Here is a 20994-nt window from a genome sequence, read left to right on the forward strand (position 1 = left end):
TGACAGTCCTTGATTTCCATTTTGCCCTTTTATCTGGTGAACTCTTTTTTTGTTCCTGTTATGTGACCCAATATTCTAATATCATTATTTTGAGCCAAAAGAAGCAAGAGGCTTTCCCCTAAAGCAAGACAGTATCAAACCATACCTTCCTTACCATTCTTGGTCAAAGATATTATTCAGGGAATAATGAACTTCTGAAATCTTTATTTTATTTTATTTTTAAAAGATTTTATTTATTTATTTATTTTCTTTTTTTGACAGAGAGTGAGAGAGGACAAGCAGGGGGAGCGGCAGAGCAAGAGGAAGAAGCTGGCTCCCCGCTGAGCAGGGACCCCCCCCCCACCCCAATGCAGGGCTTGATCAGAGAACCATGAGATCATGACCTGAGCTGAAGATAGCCATTTAACTGGCTGAGGCACCCAGGAGCCCCTGAAAACTGTATTTTAGAAACTGATCAGGGGCAAAGAGAATGGGGCTAGTCTAGCTGCCCCCAGAGAAAATCAACATGCTGGGCATGGCATATGGCTCTCAAATTCTACACATCTAACCCTAAGACAGGATCCAATTTAGGATTCTGAGGCAGTACAATATATAACAGATAAGACCCAATGCTTGGGTCTAAATCCTGGCTCTGCTACTTACTGGCCATGTAACCTTGAAAGTTTCTTAATCTTTCCATGCTTTGTTTCTTCATCTATAAAATAGAAATGGTTAAACTACAGTATATACCTCCAAGGTCTGTGGCGACTATTATAACGAATAGAACATATAAAACATAATAGTGCCCAACATGATGTAAATGCTCAATAGATGTTAGCAAATATTATTATTTGGAAGATCCTAAGCATACAAGAACAGATTATAGATATCTAGAATATCTAGTGCTTATTATACTGAGTATCTAAAAATCTTTCACAGCTGTAAAGTTTTGAGTAACCCAAAATATGAGGCAGGGATGTTTCTACTGGGCCTAAGAAAAGAAGCAAGTACTTAGAGAAAAAAACTGCAACCCCATCTCTTCCCTTGCTGTGAAAAATACCCTTCTGAAATAAAACAGTCTCCTCCAGGTTTAAGAATGGGGACAGAATAGTTTAAAGACTGTAATTAATCTACTTAAAATTATTAGCAGGAGCTGAGGGCCATACCTTTCTTTCAACCCAGTACATCAAATATTTAATAATATAACTTTTTCAATGTCAGTATATTTAATAACGTACCTTTTTCAATATCATATGTAAATGCAGGCTATTTTAGAAAGCTTAAGTCTCATAACCTAGGTAACCTAGAACAAGTACAGAAAGATGAAAAAGGAAGTAGAAATGGAAGCCATGATGGAAATGATGGCAACACAGTCAGAGCTGTTAAAAATCTACTCAGAAGATGTGAACTGCAGGGTAGGTGCCTTAAAAAGAATGAGAGCCAAATGTCCTCTCCCTCAGTGTCTAGATCTTCCACACACAACAAGGTAAATCAGCCGTTCTCAGGCTCACAGGTATATATAAAAAAATCAGCTGCGGTACTTGTTTAAAATGCATTTCTCCACCACAGTGTCTCATACTTACTCAGGAGAACGGACAAACATGGGAGAGCCAATTCTATGTAGGTCATCTGAGGACCACACTTGGAGAAAAGATAATGCCTTGATTTAGTTTCTACTTAACGCTCACTATTTGAATATAAAAATAGGTGCGAGATTACCTCATCATTGAGCCAGTTCAGATGGTTTAGAGTTTGAATATCTTTGCGTGTAATGGTTAAGCGGAATGCTTCACTCAGAACTTCATCCTGGTTCCCATTACGAAATACATTCTTTATTTCCTTCTCCATTTCCTAGGGAACCAAGAGGTACCAGAGATGACGCCTACATGGCTACAGACTAGATTTCTCACCAAAGCTCATATAATCCCTAGGCTATATTTATCAGTAATCAACTGTTCACTTCTAACATTTTGGTTTGATTTCTATTCCTTCCAGTAATTTCCTGGGTTACTTCCTTTCATCCCATCTTGTCCTCCCTTCTCATTTGCAGCACAAAATTTCAGACCCTTCTTTCTTTTATTCCTAAGTCTGAAATAACCTTCTGCTATCAGATTTTCTAAGTCCACAAGAAGACCTAATTATATTTCGTATATTTGGTCCATACAATTTCCTAGTAAATAGAATCTTTCCCAAAGGGTAGTAAGGGGATAAAGGTAGTATCTTCAGACACATTTTCGTAGAAAAAAATTAGACTTCTTAAATGTAAATTATGGAATTCAAGACAACTATAATAAATGTGTTATACTTACCAGCTATAGGATAGTTTTTCCAACAGAAGAATGGATTAAGGAACAGATTATCTTAAATGTACAAAGACTTTTATGTATTTTCTAAATTTTTATACTGACTTTTTACTACTTAAAAAAACCATAAGCCTCAGCTTACTACTATTTGATGTCAAACTATTGTACACATACAAGTGATAACGTACATAAAATAAAACACAATTTTATTCAATGTTTTTTTCACTGAAGTCATGAAAAGCCACCCACAATTCTTCCCTCAATTTTCAATAATCCTTTAAAATGAAAGTCAAGATTGGTATCGTAATACAAATAAATGAAAGCAGGGGTATGCAACACAATTTAAATGCCAGGTGTTCTATTACTTCTACATTTGAAATTCATTCAAAGTATTTCTTCTAAACACACTTGCTAGCACAAGAATCTGTAGTATGTAATTTACCTCTGTGATTTCAGGAAATTCATCTTCACTCTCAATTAATTTATGACCTTTCTTTTCTGTTTCTTGGGTGATCGTGACAGGGATCTCCTTTTCAAGTGGTACACGAAGATGCAGTTCTACCGAATCATGTACTGAATGTTCCTGTTCCTGCAATCTCTGCAAAAAAGAACTTTAGAGTTAAGTAGGATAAGGAAAACTACTACTTTTCTACATACACTGAGCAGGACCAGCTGGAGAGACCAAGGACATACACCAATCATATATAGTGTTACACAACCATAACAGCTTGCAATTACAATACCTTTGATCCCAAGCCAGGTAATCTTCCAAATTAGTTTCAACTTGGATATGCTATTTATTTACAACCTTATCTCTAATTGTTCGTTTACCTGGTTTTGAAGCTGTAATGCTAGTGCTTTCTGCTCTTCAATCTGGCGCAATCTCTCCCGTGCTCGAGAATCATAAACACTAGTTCTAGGAAATGAAAAGGAATGGGACAAAAGTGCAGACCACTGTCTTAGCATCAGGCACATTGTTAATGAACGATGAACATTAAATATAAAACCCTCATACAGAAAGTCTAAAATCTGTACACTAAACTTATCGTTACACTACACTTATATTTTAAGACAAGTGAAACCAGGTAGTGTTATTAAAATTATCCTATTTTTATTGAAAGGATGAATTTTTTTTGCTAAATGGGAACAAAGTGACTTTTGTGGATATTTGCAAATGTGTAGTCTCTTTTTTCCTTTAAGTATACTTATAAGATTATGGAGAAAATGAAGCTTCATTCTAGAAACTCAAAAATGAGACTGAATCCCAAAGGAGCAAATAATATAAGATATAACTGAGGTTTCAATTCAAATATTTATGATCCAAAAGAAAAAATATGAGTTTTTTTCCCCTAAAAAAATTAGTAAGGCCAGGAATTTGGATAACTCAAAGTTACTGAAAATGGAGACTAAAAACTCAATAATTTTGCAAATTCCAGAAATGTGAATTATTCAATAAATTAGTTTTATCAATGTGAAAATAAGGGCATTTACTTTCCTTTCTAGGTAATACCTAACTGAAAGTTCTCCAATCCAATTTAATTTCAGTAATTGTTACATATTTAACAAACCTAAGCAAAGACATGTCCCAGCCCCAATAGGTTCTAAGAACCCAACAACTTAAAAGTTGTTTTATAAATAAATATTAAATAGGGAATCTTTACTGATTAAATATAGGTGGGGTGATTGGCTAATTGACTACTTCTAACTGGAAAGGAAGTGATGGAGAAGGAAATTAACCAACCAAAATTAACAACTTACAATTCTTTGATCCACAGCTCTGCCTGAAAAAAAGTAGGACTATGGGTGGGGAAAAAAATATGACAAATGAGCAGGAGGCTTATAAGAAAATTCAAATATTATCACCAAGAAAACCAATCATTTAAATAATTTATAAGAATGCTTTATATGTATGCAATAAGTAAAAAGTCCTAAATTACATAAAATAATTGCAACTAGGAACTAAAGGAATACAGGTACGAGTCATTTGCACACATACTAGTTAAAAAGATGACCCAAAGTTCGGCAGAGAAGTTAACTGTAGCATAGCTCTTGTGTGAGAGACCAAAACGATGTGAAAGAGCACATCACATGTCAAGGTAATATACTAGGCTAGATCATTCCTCCCTCCAAATGCTTCAGATTAACAGATTTATCAATGATTTAGTCAAATCTTAGACTTCTTGTCAGTCTACTTGAATCAAAATATTTTCAACTAAATCATACCACACACTGAAAATCCCCACCCACACAAGAATTCGTATCAAATGGCTAGTGAGTCAATGAATCATAGTGGAAAATCAGCAATACAACTCTACTCCAAAGAAGAGTGACCAGTTCTAGTCCATGCAGCTCTTGTGACAATCCAAATGAATAATGCTTCGCAGAAGAGTCACAGGCATGTTCTCTCTCCTATAGAGCCTCTTGCTCTTCTCAAATGTCATCATCCCCTTGCCAATCCCTAACTGAAGGATTTCTCAAAGAAACAAACAGAGGAGTGAACACTTTTCCAAAGAAAACTTTTAGATACATAGAACAAGTAAACAGAGGAAAGCATCAAATTGGGAGTTAAGAGATCTAGATTTCCTGGAGCAGTCCGATTCACTTTGTGACTTTGACAAAGTCACTTCATTTCCATGGGTCTTAGTTTCAGATTTGTAAAATATGGAAATCAGAGTCCCTGTCAGTTCTTCAATTGGTACAGTCTGTCTTAGTGAAGGCAAGAACAAGGATTCAAGAGTTTATCCCTTGCTCCTTAGCCTACCTTTTGAGAATCAGTATTCCCAACCATCCTTGGGCTAGGGTTTGGCAATGACAATGCTGTTCTATTGCCTCCCCACTGTCACTGAGGTTAATCAATGGAAAACATACACATAGTGGCCTATATCCTTGGCACAGTGCATACTGATGTAACAACCAAGATAGAAAGTCAGAGAGATCAGTGGTAGCACTGTGAGAGGCCTAGTGTGTGACATTAAAAACAAATGAACATGAAAACACATTTACTGCACAATATAAGGAAGTGACAAGAATTGCCCAGAATTTCATGGTATTGTATCACGCTATTAAAGCTTGTCTGCTTCCTTATTAGACCATAAACTTAATGAGGATAGGAATTTTTGTGTTTTGTATTTACTACCATATCCTCTGCACTAAGAGTGTGCTTGGCACACAGCAGGTACTCAGTACTTATTGAAATAAGTAATTGAAATGAATAATGTAAGGGAAAAGTACTGCTCTTCAATGGATCAAGGTATTTGGTGGCTTAAAAAAGTAAAATAAGATTATACATTATTTTTCATATGATTGAAGCACACAGTAATAACTAAAACAACTTATGAGCACCTACTTAGTGCTCTGTGTGAAATTCTGCTTTAGATGTTTTATAGTAGTTAAGCCTCATGATAATTCTCATAATAGTTAAACCTTAATATAATATGTAATAAGGAATTATTCCTCGTAGTGTACAGAAAAGGAAACTGAGGTTCAGAGGATAATCTGTTTTGGAAGTCAGGATTAGAAACTATGTCTGTCTAATTCTGAAGGCTGTGATTTCTTCTCTTGCAATGTGCCTTTCAATAAACCAAAGCCTTAAACCAATAGGGAGATGATGAATACTTGAGCTGCTCAAGAGTGCATTTAAGGCTTTCTAGGAAATGCATGTTTAACAAAGATTTATTTACTAAGTACCTATCGTATGCCAGGCATTATCACCATTAGGTTAGTGCAAAAGTATTAGTAATGAACAGACATAGGGATAGAAGTACTAGAAGAAAAGGCTTATGCTGCCTGGAGAAGTCAGAGAAATGTCTTGAGGAAAAAATAACACCTGAGTCAGATTCTGCAAAGCAAAACAAGAACAAGTGGACAAGGAGAGAAAGGAAATTATAGGGATTAGGATCAGCATGTACAATGGCACAAAAATAGGAAATGGAATGGCATATTCTGGGAAATAAGGGCAGATCTTCACTGTGAGACCTTAACCAAGAGGCAGTGGTGGGAGATTAAGAATAAAGAGCCAATCAACCAAGTCTTGAGAGAGCAGGCTCCAACTGCGATAAACAGCATTAGTCAATCAGCCCTCCCCAGCAGACCATTTCTCCTGCCATCTCATTCTTCAGGCATCACCAAGAGAAATCTTCCATAAAGGAAAGGTATACCCAGTAAAGAAACATTAAGAACTAAAAGCACTCTTTATATGAGATTGACTTTTTCCCCAGGAAAAAATACCTACTTTGTGTACTATGTGTGAAAACACTTTTATAAGTGCTTTTTGAGTATATTAACCTTCACAGCAATTCAAAAAATAGTAAGGTGTTAATACTGGCATTTTCACTGAAAAGGAAACTAAGGTTCAGAAGGGTAACTTGTCCAAAGTTACAAGATGCCTGGACAAAATCAGAACCCAGGTCTGGGACTCAAGGAAAAAAAAATGTATAAAGAATAAGAACTCCAAACTCTAGGGGCGCCTGGGTGGCTCAGTGGTTAAGCCGCTGCCTTCGGCTCAGGTCATGATCTCGGGGTCCTGGGATTGAGTCCCGCATCGGGCTCTCTGCTCAGCGGGGAGCCTGCTTCCCCCTCTCTCTCTGCCTGCCTCTCCATCTACTTGTGATTTCTCTCTGTCAAATAAATAAATAAAATCTTTAAAAAAAAAAAAAAAAAAAAAAAAGAACTCCAAACTCTAAAATCTCCTTGAGAAACTATAACAGAGAATTTTTCTTTAACTATCTAAAATTCAGGACATATAGGAGAGCTGCAAAGTATAGAAACTGAGATAAGAAAGAATGTTTCACTACTGCTAACTTCCTCAATGGAAATCTGACACTATTATCATTCCAGCAATTGAATTGCTAAAGCCACAGAAAGAGCAATGGCAAAGAAATTGCGATCTTAAGTAGTAACCCACTGAATTACAAAGCAAAAAGTTTCATATAGAAGTCAAGTATCATAGAAGATCATATTTGAATTGAGATTTAAAAGACAATAAAGAGATTCCTGCTTCTTTAGATAGACAAGTTGAGGTAGGGGCTACATACCAGGCAGAAGGAACACTGACTATGAAAGTAAGTAAGTATGTATCACATATAGTTCAGCACGTAATAAACACAGGAAAGAGTCCCATCTTCCCACGTCTCCTCCTCTCACCTCCATCACGTCTCCCCTCAAATGTCCCTTATCAGACTTGCCATGACCACCCAGATAACAGTGCCCCAGCCTATAAGTTACCCTGCTTTATTTTTCTTCACATTTATCACTACCAGACATAAATGTTTATCTACTCATTCATTTTTTGTCCCCCATCTCTTTCCTTATACTTCTTATAACCAGAATGTAGTTTCCTTGAGTGCAGGGCTTTCATTTTGTTCACTACTGTTAGCCCTAATGTCTGTATTAGGACTTGGCACATAGTAAATGATCAATAAATACTTGTTAAAGGAAAGAACATGTGACAGGAAGTGCGGTGTGCAGAGGAAATGCTTTGTATACCATATCACGGGAGTTTGGGCTTGACTCTAGTCTGAGAGCCAGCCACTCCTATTGGAATTTAATGAATAATCAGATATGCATTTTAAACAGACCACTCGGGTTGCAGAATGGAAGATAGAAAAGAAAAGGCAAAGAATGGATTTGAAACCATGATGGAAGACGAAATGAAGCTCAAGAATGAGGCCAGAGGAAGATGACCAATCAGAAAGTCACTGAAATAATTCAAATAACACAGGCAAGAGGTCTGAATTGAGGCAGTTTGACCTTATATTCTGTAACTCTCAGTGAAGAAATTGAGAGTAAGGGGAAGAAAAAGAAAATATGTCAAGAACACCCTTTTTCCAAAGCTTACCTGGGAACTGGAGTCTGGGAATCTTTCACTTTGAGTAAGATCACAGAGTCTGATCCTAAAAAAGAAACACAAGAGCATATCATTATTAATAAAATCCTACATAGTTATATACTCTAGATGCCTGTAGTCTAAGTTCCCATACTTTGTTATATTCTATTTTCATAAAAATAATGCAGCATAAGGACAAAGATAGGATGGAAGAGACAGAGAGAGAGGCAGGCCCATTTTCACTAAGCCAGAAAGAGGGCTTAGAGAAGAGCCTGCCTCACAAAGAAAGCAGTCGTTCTAAAATACAAGCACATAGTCCCTTCATCTCCTACTCCCAGGCTCTGCTTGATTCCTGTGCTGCTTCTTTCTGTTCCTGGGGAACAAGAACAAACCAATATTTCTCAAAAGTTTTTAGTTCATGAACTACCATGAGATTGAATAAGGTGAAAGAAGGGAAGAAGAAACAGAAGGTAGAAAGATAGAAACAGCTACAGAAGTAGCAGAGCCTAAAACGTACAAATTCCATCATTTATTTTCAGTGTTGATAAAGGCAGGAATTGTGTCCTTCTAGAGGATCATGTCCTAATCGAAATGATTAGAATCTCATTTAGAATATTTATTAAATAGTACAAGAAAAGTAAGGAAACACTTCAATGTACTACAGTATATTTGTTTCAGTTTAGTTGCATCTAACCCTTTGTCATACAACTTATGTGTCTTAGGTTAAAGGCTTTTTTAATGGTAGTTCCCAGTAAATCATCTCACAAAATTTTATAAAGGTTTTCATGAATACATGTAGCTATATAATGATGCCACCAATAATTTTAATCCCCAAGTGAAATTTTAAGAAAGTGAAGAATATCTAAAAAAAAAAAAAATATATATATATATATATATATATATATATATATATATCTCAAACAATCTGAGGAAGGAGGTAAGAGCCTTAGAGAATGATCTATCAAAAGATCCATAATGTCTAACCATTTAACCTAAAACTTGTTTTAAGTTCTATACCTAAATACATACTATCATAAACATACACAACACATACCTACAGAAGAGGAAAACTAAGCAAACGAAATTATCACAGAAAACCTTCATTAACTGGAGTGCAGAATCTAGATATTTTAGTTAACTGAAACTTAGGTAGAAAACTCATTTTGTTTCTGAAATTTGCTGATAACCATTCTAACATGCATAAACTTACTACACAGCTTTTGAAAACATTACCTGGTTAAGAACTTTTACTTCAATACTTAATTGATGTTCCAAAACTCTTAGAACTTCAGAGTACTTAATGGTCATTGTAAAGTACTAGAGACAGAGAAAGTACTTAAGTAATTGGGCTGACTGTGCTGACCCTAGACTCTGCTCAGGAAGTTAATCTTTTAAGTAAAATATATGAAATCATCTGCATCTCCATGTAAGAAAAAAGTAAGTTACTTGCAGGTTTAGCTTATCTGTGGTAAGGCTAACTGAATTAAATGTATTTGAAGTTTCTTACATGTTAGTTACGTTACATTCAGATTACAACCTTGCCTATGATTCACATGGATCCCATCAACAGTTAACTAGCTATTAGGATTGAAAATATAGTTAAACGAGACCAATTTCACCTTCTGATTGTGTATTTGAAGCTGGTAAGTGATCTGGCTGATGTAGAAGAGAGTGGTGATGTTGGGGTTGATGGACAGGATCAGAATCTTTGGATCCAAATGCCACAACATCTGGGGCACAAGATGATAAGGAATACACACTGTGGGACAGCTGTTCCTGGGCAGTTAAAATGCTGGCAGATCCAGATGATGAAGTATCAGAGCCAATGATCTGAGCTGCACAAGAGTTTCCATTTTTAAACAGTGAGTCTTTCAAAGTATTCTTATTGGAACTAAGACATCGAGACCTAGTAAGAGAAGAATATAGTTTCAATATCAAATGACAAAATGAGAATTAAATTCATTTGAAATATGTTTCTGTGACTCACAGGTGTAAAGGAAAGTGTGAAGTGGGTTTTGCTACAGAAAACTGTTTCCCTGTGACCATCTGTAGCAGCTGTCTGTAAATCTCTCTTTCTTCTTCTTGGACTGTCTATATTAAAAAAAAAAAAAGAAAGAAAGAAAGAAAGAAATCTTAGACACAACCAGTGAAGAAGATTTTTTTTCAAAGCAGCATCTAGATACCCAGAAGTTCTGCCTAAGTTCAGATAGAATCCCTCAAGATATTTAAGAATTATCCTTAGGGATATTCTAGAAAATTATAAGAAGAGTTAAATGAAATAAATACCAGATACTATATTTTGGAAAATTATGGGACATATATGTAAATAACAATGCAGACAGGCTGTAGGATAAGAAACCAGAAGGCCAGTAGGCAATCACTTTTGAGTCAAATGATAGAATGACAGAAACAAAATATTTGAGGATCTCTCAATTAGGATTCCAACAAACCCTACAATTCCTGACATCTACTAGAAAAACTATAAGGCAGTAACCAGAAGAGTCAAAATCAGAGTGGGATACCTTGCTGTTTTCTACTTTATCTAATTTTTAAGAGTATAAGTATTTTCCAGAGATGGTTTCCATCTCCAATATTTACTCTTCTTCCTAAGCCTCAGTACTGAATTCATTTATTGACTTTGAATACCTACTAAGCACCACTCATTAGAGATACTGCACTGAATAAAATAAAATAAAATTCCTGTCCTTGTGGAATTTACATTATACTTAAAAGGAAGAGTAAACAAGATTAGTCAGATAGTATGAAAAATTAAAGGGAATAGAAAGTGATGGAGAGGAAAGCAAGAACAGGTAAGACCCCTTTAAAAAGGTGGTTATTGCAACAAAAATCTGTATCAAGGTAAGAGGTATGTCAGAGAAATTTATAAAATACTATTCCAGGTTGAAGGATAGCAAACGCAAAGGCCCTGAGACAGGTATGTGCTTAATGTGTTCAAGGAAAAGTGAAGTAATGGGGCGCCTGGGAGGTTCAGTCGTTAACCGAACGCCTTCAGCTTGGGTTGTGATCCCAGGCTCCTGGGATCTGGTCCTGCATCGGGCTCCCTGCTCAGCGGGAAGCCTGCTTCTCCCTCTCCCACTCCCCCTGCTTGTGTTCTGACTCTCACTGTCTCTGTCAAATAAATAAAATCTTTAAAAAAAAAAAAGGAAAAGTGACATCAGTGTGAATCAGCAGAGCAGTAAGAGAGGTTACTTGGCAGGGAACCAGATTACACGTGGACTTGTAACCATAGGAAAACGTCTATTCTATACTGATCCCCAGAAGCAGTGGGCTGCATTCACTACAAAGTATGCCCTGATACTTTAAAAAAAAATCTTATATACAGTTTAACACAACCACTAATCTTCATGAAATAATTTTAATATTTTGTGCCAGGGCTAGCTACATCCTGCACTATGATATTTCAATGTGCATAGCATTTTATTCAGTTATAAATGTTCAAAGCAGAATGAAATTAAGCAACTATCTATGCAAAGGCAAACAAACATTAAGTTTTTTCTTCTTGGTCACTGTTTGCTACATAGTAACTGTCAATCACATTGTCACTATAATGTTACTGATCTAACAAGATTCACCTTGAACTGTGAAGTATAACAACTCCTTATGAAAAAGAGCTATCCTTAAATTTGAATAGATGAGTAATAAGGTAGAATTAGTTAAGCATTTGGGGGAAAAACAGACCCAAGAGAAAAAACAAATTGCAATTTTCTATATGAAGAAAAAAAAATCCTTTATTTTATCCCTTATACATTAATACTGTATTTAAAATGACAGCAGTCCTTTTTCCTAGTGTTTGTGAAGAAACGGTCTACAGTATTGGACAGGCACTTCATTAAGAGCACAAAAGTGATAATGGTTAGCAGGTATACATTATTATCAATCACCAAATCTGTAGGTTTTGGCTGTTGTACTGGGGAGGCCATGAGTATCTGGGAGATAAATTTAAAAGCTGTAATTAAGGGGTGTCTGGGTGGCTCAGATGGTTAAGCCTCTGCCTTCGGCTCAGGTCATGATCTTCAGGTCTTGGGATCGAGCCCCATGTCGGGCTCTCTGCTCAATGGGGAGTCTGCTTCTCCCTGTCCCTCTTTCCCTTCGTGTGTGCATGTGCTGTCTGTCTCTGTATCTGTCTCAAATGGATAATAAAAAAAAAAAAAATCTAAAAATTTTTTAAAGCTGTAATTAAAATAAATGCCTTTTTATTAAAAACTAAATTTGCTGTTATAAAGGTTCTTTAAGTAGACAGTCTGAAGAATGAAGCATCATTACAGATTATTAGATTGTAAGAGACTGCCAGCCAACTCCATAGTGATCTACATACAGGAAAGCTGTGTTACCTGGCACTTTAATGACTGAAATTTTTGAACAACCACCAAAGTTGATCCCACATTCCCACTACACCAAATAACCTAATTCATAATCCACAATACAATGGGCTTAACAGTATGTTGTTTTCAGGAGGCAGTGAAGGAAAATCAGAAGAGTAATACCATCTGGGTCATGGAAATTAACTCTAAATTAACCAATCATTGTAGTTCATTTCCACTGTCCTACCAAACTAAATTTTAAAAAGGCTTGACTACATTATCACATCATAGGGAGGAAAATAAAGCAGAGAAATTGGTGTAAGAGGTTCCTTTGACTACCAAGGGAATGTAAAGAAATGCCCCCAACACATGAAGACTTCACAAACACACTGAGAACAGTGACATAGAAAGGATCTTTGCCTGTGGTACCCTACAGACTTCAACTGTAAAAAGTTAAAAACACTTCTCTCCTCCCTCACATCACATAGCAAAATAGTTTCTTAGAATAAATTTTTAGGGGCGCCTGGGTGGCTCAGTGGGTTAAAGCCTCTGCCTTCAGCTCAGGTCATGATCCCAGGGTTCTGGGATAGAGCCCCTCATCAGGCTCTCTGGTCAGTGGGGAGCCTGCTTCCCCTTCCCTCTCTGCCTGCCTCTCTGCCTACTTGTGATCTCTGTCTGTTGAAGAAAGAAAGAAAGAAAGAAAGAAAGAAAGAAAGAAAGAAAGAAAGAAAGAATAAATGTTTATACTTCTAAATAAAACACGAAGAACCAACGTGCCAATGACTCAGCTAAAGTACATTATGATAAATCTAGATTGATTCAAGGTAATGAACTGATTTTTTTAAATCAATTAAACATACATAAGTCACCCACAGATCATTTTCTCCATCTTTTCAAAGAAAAGCCTCTGTCTAAACCGGAACAGCCTCATAGTCATTAGACACCATAAAATAAACAGGAAGAGATGTTCTGTATTCCGAATAATTATCTGAGGTCTCTTGAAGCCTCATACTTTCAGTTTCAACTATAGTCTAAAAAAGAAATTACAGAAAAAAGGTTAAGAATTTTTCACTGTTCTACATGACAATTTAAAGATCACAAGAACTTAACTGCTATTTCAGGCAAAGAAAAGATAGTCCCACAACTCTCTCAAGAACATATATAACATTTGGCTTTACCAAAAGAACATGCAAAAAGGTAAGTCTCTTCAAACTTGAAACACAATTCTTTTTTGGAGCATCTGGTACTATAAAGTAAAAGAAAACATCTTTCTCTATACATTACTTATTAAGCTATTTCTACTGAATAAGCAAATTAGGAAAATAAGAGGAAAGGAAGGATAATATGTTAAAGTAAAAGAAATTGGCTAATATTATGTTTTAAACATAATAAAGGACAAAGGAAAGTTTAAAACAATATAAAGGTAAATAAGGTGCTGAATTCTATTTTTTAAAAAATGTGGCAGATTCTTACTTAGATGCTTGTTAAGAGTCTCCATAAAACTGTCTGTAAAATTATAAAAATCTAACAGAGAACAATAAAACCTTTCAATATAAATTACTCAAATAACTTCATAAATCTCCTAACTTTGATTCTGTTTTAATTAATAGCTTTATACAATTATACAATTAACATAAATTTCAATTATCAAAAGTGCATAGTTCAACAACTTTCTGTTTTTAAGCCCAAAATTCTTGGTTATAACAAAATTGTAAAGTTTGTTTTGTTTTGTTTTTAAAGACTAAAACCACCAGTGTCATCTATTAAGGAAGTCCAACATCTTAAAATGTTGCTCAATATGTTGCAGAGAGGCATGCCTGGAAACAACATATATATGAAAAGAAACTTTGAGTTTTTACTGTTTTACATTTTAAAAATCCCTAGTATTTTCTCTTTCCCAAACAGAAATCCATATCCTCTAAACAGTGCTAGTTATATTGGAGATATTCTATATCTGTACTGTCCAATACGGTAGCCACTAGCAATATGTCTGATATGGTAGCCACTAGCAATATGTGTACTTGAAATATGGCTAGTGTGACTGAAAAACAAAATCTTTATCTTATTTTAACTGAACTAATATAAGTAGTGCACAGGACTAGTGGTTACCCTATTTGATAGTACAGTTCTTTAATGATGTCCTTAAATCAGCCATTAGCCAAGTGGTGGTCCAGTCACCACTTACATATTTCCAAATTCTTCTTTACATATTCTCTTTAAACTCCTGTTGTAAGCCTGAACAGTAAAGTGGTAACAACATCATGTTATTTTTATAGATTTAGATTCCTGAAAGTGATAAATCCAGCAGTAAAATCAATACTTAACTTTCCTTCTTTAACATAAGCAACTGCTTCTCCCTTGGAGATCTCAGTATTTCCATGGAAAGTACCTTTTCTTCCACTTTGTGAGCTCCCCACCAGTAAATTCTTTATTCCCGGGGGGGAAAAAGTATTATGTTTTAATCTAGATTGTCCATACTATCTGAGACTAAATATCTAAATAATCTGTTGATACTCTGATTTAATAAAGTTTGGTCCTATATTTTGTCTTACTAGTATTATATGGGTAATGTGGTATTTCTGTACTAAAAGCGAGTCGCTTTTCATAGCAGAATATAGACCTACAAACAACTGGTTGACTCCAAATTTTCTGCATCTCTTATTGCGTGGGATAGGTTCAGTCCCTGCCATTTTCTTGGCACTGTAGAAGGAAGGGGAACTCCAGTTTCATGTCCTTTAGTGGGCCAGCCTGGGGCTGGGAGGGCTGAATATAATCCAGCTGGCCCAAGTCCTCAGGTGGAGGTAGAAGTGAAAAGAGGAGGGGCGGAGTGGTTCAAAGGACTGCTTGGCTAGTGAGTGAATGGTGGGCTTACAACAAACACAGATAATCTTAAGGATGCTGTGATCTCAGTGGCAGCCATGGGAGGTAGGGGAGGCTTGGGGGACAATATCCAGCCACCACACTGCTGCCATCTTCTTCCCCCAAGTCTCTCTGTAGCCTGCAGGCTGCCTAGGCTCCAGCAGAAGCACAACCCCAGTAATCTAAAAATATTTATGTAATAACTAACACATACATGGTACTAAATTTAGTAGTACAAAAGTGAAAAATAAATCTTTTATAACTGTTGCTCAGCTCTCATCACCAAAGGCAACTGCTGCCAGTTTCTTCTCTACCCTTTCTCTACTAAGTATGACTTACTAGTTCTGTCACCCTCTGCTTAATTTTTCAGATTCAATACAAACATAAAACCAAACAGAATGTATAGGATTTTCACTAACCATGTCACAAATAATCACGTTTTGCCACTTAAAAGATCTTCATTATGAAATTAATTATTTAGCACGAAATGCTGTATTCTTGACTCTCTAATCTGTAAGCTCCAACGGGCTGGAAACACACCACTGTGTTGTATAACAGGAAGCATACCAGACTAGACTCCTGAAGACCTGGGCTGTAGGATGGCCAGGTCTTTTACTAGCTGTGTGACCTCTGACCTTTACTCTCCTAATGTGTTTAAAATGTGGGTATTACCTCATCTCTACCTATTTCACAGGATTAAAATGATTCAACATAATAATACATGTGAAAAGCATACTGGAAACTCTATAGGCTACATAACTGTAAGGTATTGTTATTTATTTGTATCCTCATAGCAAGCAGTCCAAAGCTGACTAGATGCGTAATAAATATTTAACAGATATGAGCACATTCTCTGCTACATAAATTATATGCCATATTATATTTACAGAATTGATCTTTTTTTCCTTTAGGTTCTTTTCCTTTAGGTTTATGCATATAACAACCAAAGTGTCAACAAAATATCTTTCTTTGAGGGAATATCTATGATCTCAAAGATCTTCTTACTCATAATGAAGGGACATAAATTATTTAGCTGGCTTCTTGATTTTCCTTTTATAGTGAGGGAAAATTGTCCTAATAAGAAATAAGGGCCAGTATTTTATCAAATCCAGCAAAGTTAACAGTTTTGTCACAAGAAACACAAGTTGAGGAAGGGTCCAAAAGAACAGAGATAGTTTGATGTATGAGAAGTAATTTAGAAAATACTGAAAATTAAGTCTGCTCTTTAACAAGAATTGAAAGCAGTAAGAGAAATGATGAAGTCCTGCTAAAATCTCTAATTTCTTTAGCACAGATGACAGCACTCAAAAAATTAAGAAAGAAAAAGCACAGAAAGGATTAACTAAATGGAATGGTTAATAAACATCTAAATCAGAGGGAATGAATGGCTAGGGACAGGGAAAGATTCTAACCTTTAGCAGCCTTTGTTGCAGGTTTTCCTTACCTCTTCTGCTGTACTAACATGTCGCCTCTGCATTTTCTTGGGGCTCAAAAGGTTTCGACGACATGAACCACTCCAAGATGGACTTGGAACAGACTTAATAGGAAAAGATTTTTCATATGCAGACACATGGCAGTGATGGTTTGACTTTCCCGTAAAAGTGTTCGATAATCCACTAAAAAAAAAAACAACAACACGCACACACACACACAAAAACCAGAGTTTGTAAGAAAAGAACAACAAGAAATCAAACCTAGTGATTTTTATTTCCAAGAAATAACAAAAACAACCAAAGTGTCAACAAAACCAACATCAATAGAATGAGGGATGTACCATTTGAGGGAAATATACAAGAAATGACCTATGGATTGCTCCATCAGATTCTGCCATACTGTAATTATTAAACACCTAAAATTGTATTTCTTGGCTTTACAGTTCCTTTGGTCAGGAACCAAAGACCTGTGCAGTATGACAACAAGTTTATCACATTAGACTTCTTTAGAAAATCTGGGTCTGAAGGATCTAACCTACACTTTCTATTTACTTGCTATAGCATCCTCCCCCAAGTCCTTTGGAGGGACTTACTTTAAGATTAAATATGCAAAGATGGATAAAGCTGAGCCTTTCAATGAAGCTTTTAAACTGAATTTTTAAATTTCCTTAAAAAACCAACAGATGGCTCCCTTCCTTCATTAAAAACAACCAGAAGGCTTTCTCCTAGGCTACATCACTCTCTCAATTCTTCTGGCCCATTTACCTCCTCTGAAGGAGAATTTTGTTTTTGCTTCTTTAAACTGTTTGTGCCCCCCAAAGAATGGGAAAAAAACTGGCAGGAAAAATACTTTTGTGAACTTAAAACCCTGTCTTATCTCTAAGGCTAGATTAATAATTTAAAGTTCTTTCTATGTGGTCTTTTTCATCTGTTATTGCCCTGCAAGGATGAGCTACTTGCTCTCAGCATACTGATTTTTCTTTTTCTTTTCTTTCTGGTTGAGGATGCAAAACAGAGATACACAGCCAACTAAGCCGAATTCAATGGAAGCAACTCTTTAAGTCAGTACTTTTGGTCTGAGACTAGGTGTAAAAAAAATCAAAAAGTACATATATGCTCTCTCAAAAGGGAAAAAAAAAAAGAGAGAGACAAATCAAGAAACACTCTTAATTATACAGAACAAACTACTGCCTACCAGAGAGGAGGTGGATAGGAGAGACAGGTGAAACAGGTGATGGGGATTAAGGAGTGTACCGTTTTAATAAGCAGGGGGCAAGTTATGTGTAAGTACTGAATCACTATATTGTACACCTGAAACTAATATAACGCTGTATGTTAACTGGAATTAAAATAAACTTAAAATCACTTACATGCTCTATATCTCTACAAATTACAATGGTTTCTATGTATGTTAGAGTGGAGAAGAAATCAAGGAGTCAGAATTCCAGGCTTACTTCCTTAGGATGGGTGGATGCTGCTACCAAAAGAAGGCAAGGGCACTATAATTTGTCTGGTGAAGATATAATGAATTCCTGCTTTCTACAGTGCATGTGTGTTTAATGCAAAAGTCTTTCTTCTAAACAAAAACCAGTGGGAGGGTATCTTGCAATGCCAGAAAGCAAGTATGCTTCCTACAATTAAAGGGATTGGGCCAGACAGTAGTGAGCCTGAAGGAGCTCAAAAAGTGGCCAAAGCTGTGAGAATGTGAACATTAAAAGAGTAATGATTCTAGTGGACAGGAACACACTGAATCTGGAATGACACTAAAGAAGAACAGAAAACCTCATCTGAAGCACATGAAGTGGCTATTAAAAGAAAAAAAGACCAAAAAAGACACCTACTTTGAAAAACTGGTTATGAAAAAGAAAGAGCTAATCCTATCGCTTGCCTTCCCAGTAGATGGGAAGGGTATCCCATCAGGGTAACCAAACAACTCTACCTAATATGGAAAAAACCCCTCCCCTTCAAAGCAGAATGAAAATAAATGCAGAAGAAATGGTTAACACTGGAAAAGTACTATTTCAGTAACTCTAATAAAACTATTAATAGGTCAAAGAAGGTTAAAAGGCACCAACTTCAAAATATAAGTAAGTCCTGGAAATGTAATGTATAAAATGATGACTACAATTAATAATACTGGGGTGCCTGGGTGGCTCAGTGAGTTAAGTCTCTGCCTTCAGCTCAGGTCATGATCTCAGTCAGGGTCCTGGGATCAAGCCCCGCACTGGGCTCTCTGCTCAGCAGGGAACCTGCTCCCCCCAACCCCCGCCTGCCTCTCTACCTACTTATGATCTCCCTCTATCAAATAAATAACTAAAATCTTTAAAAAAAAATACTGTATTGCTTATTTACAAGTTGTTAAGAGAGTAGGTCTTAAAAGTTCTCATCAGAAGAAAAAACTATAACTACATATGACAACAGATGTTAACTAGACTTACTGAGGTCATTTTGCAATATATACAAATATTGAATCATTATGTTATATACCTAAAGCTAATATAATGTATGTCAATCTCACCTCAATTTTAAAAAATTATCAGGTAAGGATTATCAATTGATATGAGTAACTATAAGGCTGATGTGAAATTGGTCATGAATAAAATTGCCCAAGTAACATCATTTAGATTACATTCTAGTCATCACAAGGGGGAAAAAAAAAACTAAGTGTACAAGAGGACCACATTGTTATCTCCCTAATCCAGAGGTCAATCCAGTATCACTGATGAGGAGAAACAGATTTGTAGATTTTCTAATGTGATATAACAAAGCACTAGCTTTTATTCAAGACAAAGACCTAGTTTACAAAAAAAAAAAAAAAATACAGAGGAGAGATGACAAAATAATACTATGAGGAAGAAACCTATCAAATCCAAAAGGTGAAACACGCAAAAAAAGTCATGTCATAAGAAAAAGGGGCTGTTCTAGACTTAAGAGCAATAACCACCACATTGAAAAAAATGCATGTAAATGCAGAGAAAAATATCTGAAAAGATATGTACTAGGATATTACAGAGGTGATCTCTCACTGGTGGAAAAATGACGTTTTTACATTTTATTTTTACCTATCTGTATTTTCTGATTTTTTACAAAGCACATGTATTTGTTTCTATAATACTGTTATTTAAAAAATAACAGTATGGCCTTACCTAGTTTAAAAAAAAAAGCAACTTGCCAAATGATACATATAGGAAATCTTAATGAAAACAAAATAGCACTATACATTTCATAGTATACATGGCCTACTATATAGGAGGAAAAAAAAGAAAAAAGAAAAAAAAAACCCATAGGGAAAGGTTTGGAAGGAAACACACCAAGGGGAGGGGAATAAGATTGTGAGGAATGGTCAAGCATCTTTAGTTTTAATGGCAACCTTTTAACTTTTACAATATGAATGCATTAATGAATTCTTGTGTAATTTAAAAATATATTAAGTGGGGAAGACCAGCCCTGGGAGTACTGACACATTTCCAAAGTCCATGTGCTAATAATCACAAAATAAAAGTCATCTCATTGGTTTCTATCAACACCAGAAAGCTTAGCCTTGCCTAAGCAGGAAATTAAATGACCCCACATTCCTAAAATCCACCATCACAGTAAAATTTAAGAAGTCATAATTAATATTTTAAAAAAGAAATATTTGGGGCGCCTGGGTGGCTCAGTGGGTTAAGCCGCTGCCTTTGGCTCAGGTCATGATCTCAGGGTCCTGGGATCGAGTCCCGCATCGGGGCTCTCTGCTCAGCAGGGAGCCTGCTTCCTCCTCTTTCTCTGCCTGCCTCTCTGCCTACTTGTGATCTCTCTCTGTCAAATAAATAAATAAAATCTTTAAAAAAAAATTAAAAAAATAAAAATAAAAAAGAAATATTTTACTAATAAAGTTCCTGAGGGAGAAGTTTCTAAGCCAAACTTCATCTGTCTTTAATGAGCAGTATAAGCTTGGTGAGGGAACAGGCAGCCCTTAAGAAATTGGGCTAAAAAGGAAGAAGCTTTTTGTAACTCTGTTTTCTGAGAAAAGAAGTTTAGGTCCAATTGACTAAGGCCATAAGATACAGAACTTCTTTGGTTTAAGCCAGGTCTCTGCTCATGGGAGAGCCTATAAAATGTACTGATTCTTTGCTACTGAAGTTGTAAAAATTGAACTATTTCCACTTTAAGATTCAAAATAGCCATACTGATTCCAAAATACTCACATGCACCAAGATTTCCCTCAAAACTCTCCTCTAATGAGAAACTTTGGCTGTCACCAAAACTCAGCACCAAGTAAACTAAAAGTTGAA

The 20994-nt window shown here is 35.9% G+C and overlaps 1 protein-coding gene across 3 annotated transcripts in view; it reads right to left on the reverse strand.

Moving 5' to 3' along the window:
* Positions 1 to 20994, reverse strand: part of SENP1 (SUMO specific peptidase 1) — a 50882-nt gene that overhangs the window by 16426 nt on the left and 13462 nt on the right. For all 3 annotated transcript variants that reach the window (XM_044226791.1, XM_044226790.1, XM_044226788.1), the window contains 8 exons: positions 16732 to 16903; positions 10094 to 10197; positions 9726 to 10012; positions 8119 to 8173; positions 4041 to 4079; positions 3114 to 3198; positions 2725 to 2880; positions 1699 to 1830 (listed from right to left, as the gene is read on the reverse strand). In XM_044226791.1, the coding sequence (XP_044082726.1) occupies positions 1699 to 1830; positions 2725 to 2880; positions 3114 to 3198; positions 4041 to 4079; positions 8119 to 8173; positions 9726 to 10012; positions 10094 to 10197; positions 16732 to 16903 (1030 nt within the window). The remainder of the gene's footprint in view (positions 1 to 1698; positions 1831 to 2724; positions 2881 to 3113; positions 3199 to 4040; positions 4080 to 8118; positions 8174 to 9725; positions 10013 to 10093; positions 10198 to 16731; positions 16904 to 20994) is intronic.

This window comes from Neovison vison, chromosome 12 (genome assembly GCF_020171115.1).
Source record: "Neovison vison isolate M4711 chromosome 12, ASM_NN_V1, whole genome shotgun sequence".
Classification (NCBI taxonomy): domain Eukaryota; kingdom Metazoa; phylum Chordata; class Mammalia; order Carnivora; family Mustelidae; genus Neogale; species Neogale vison.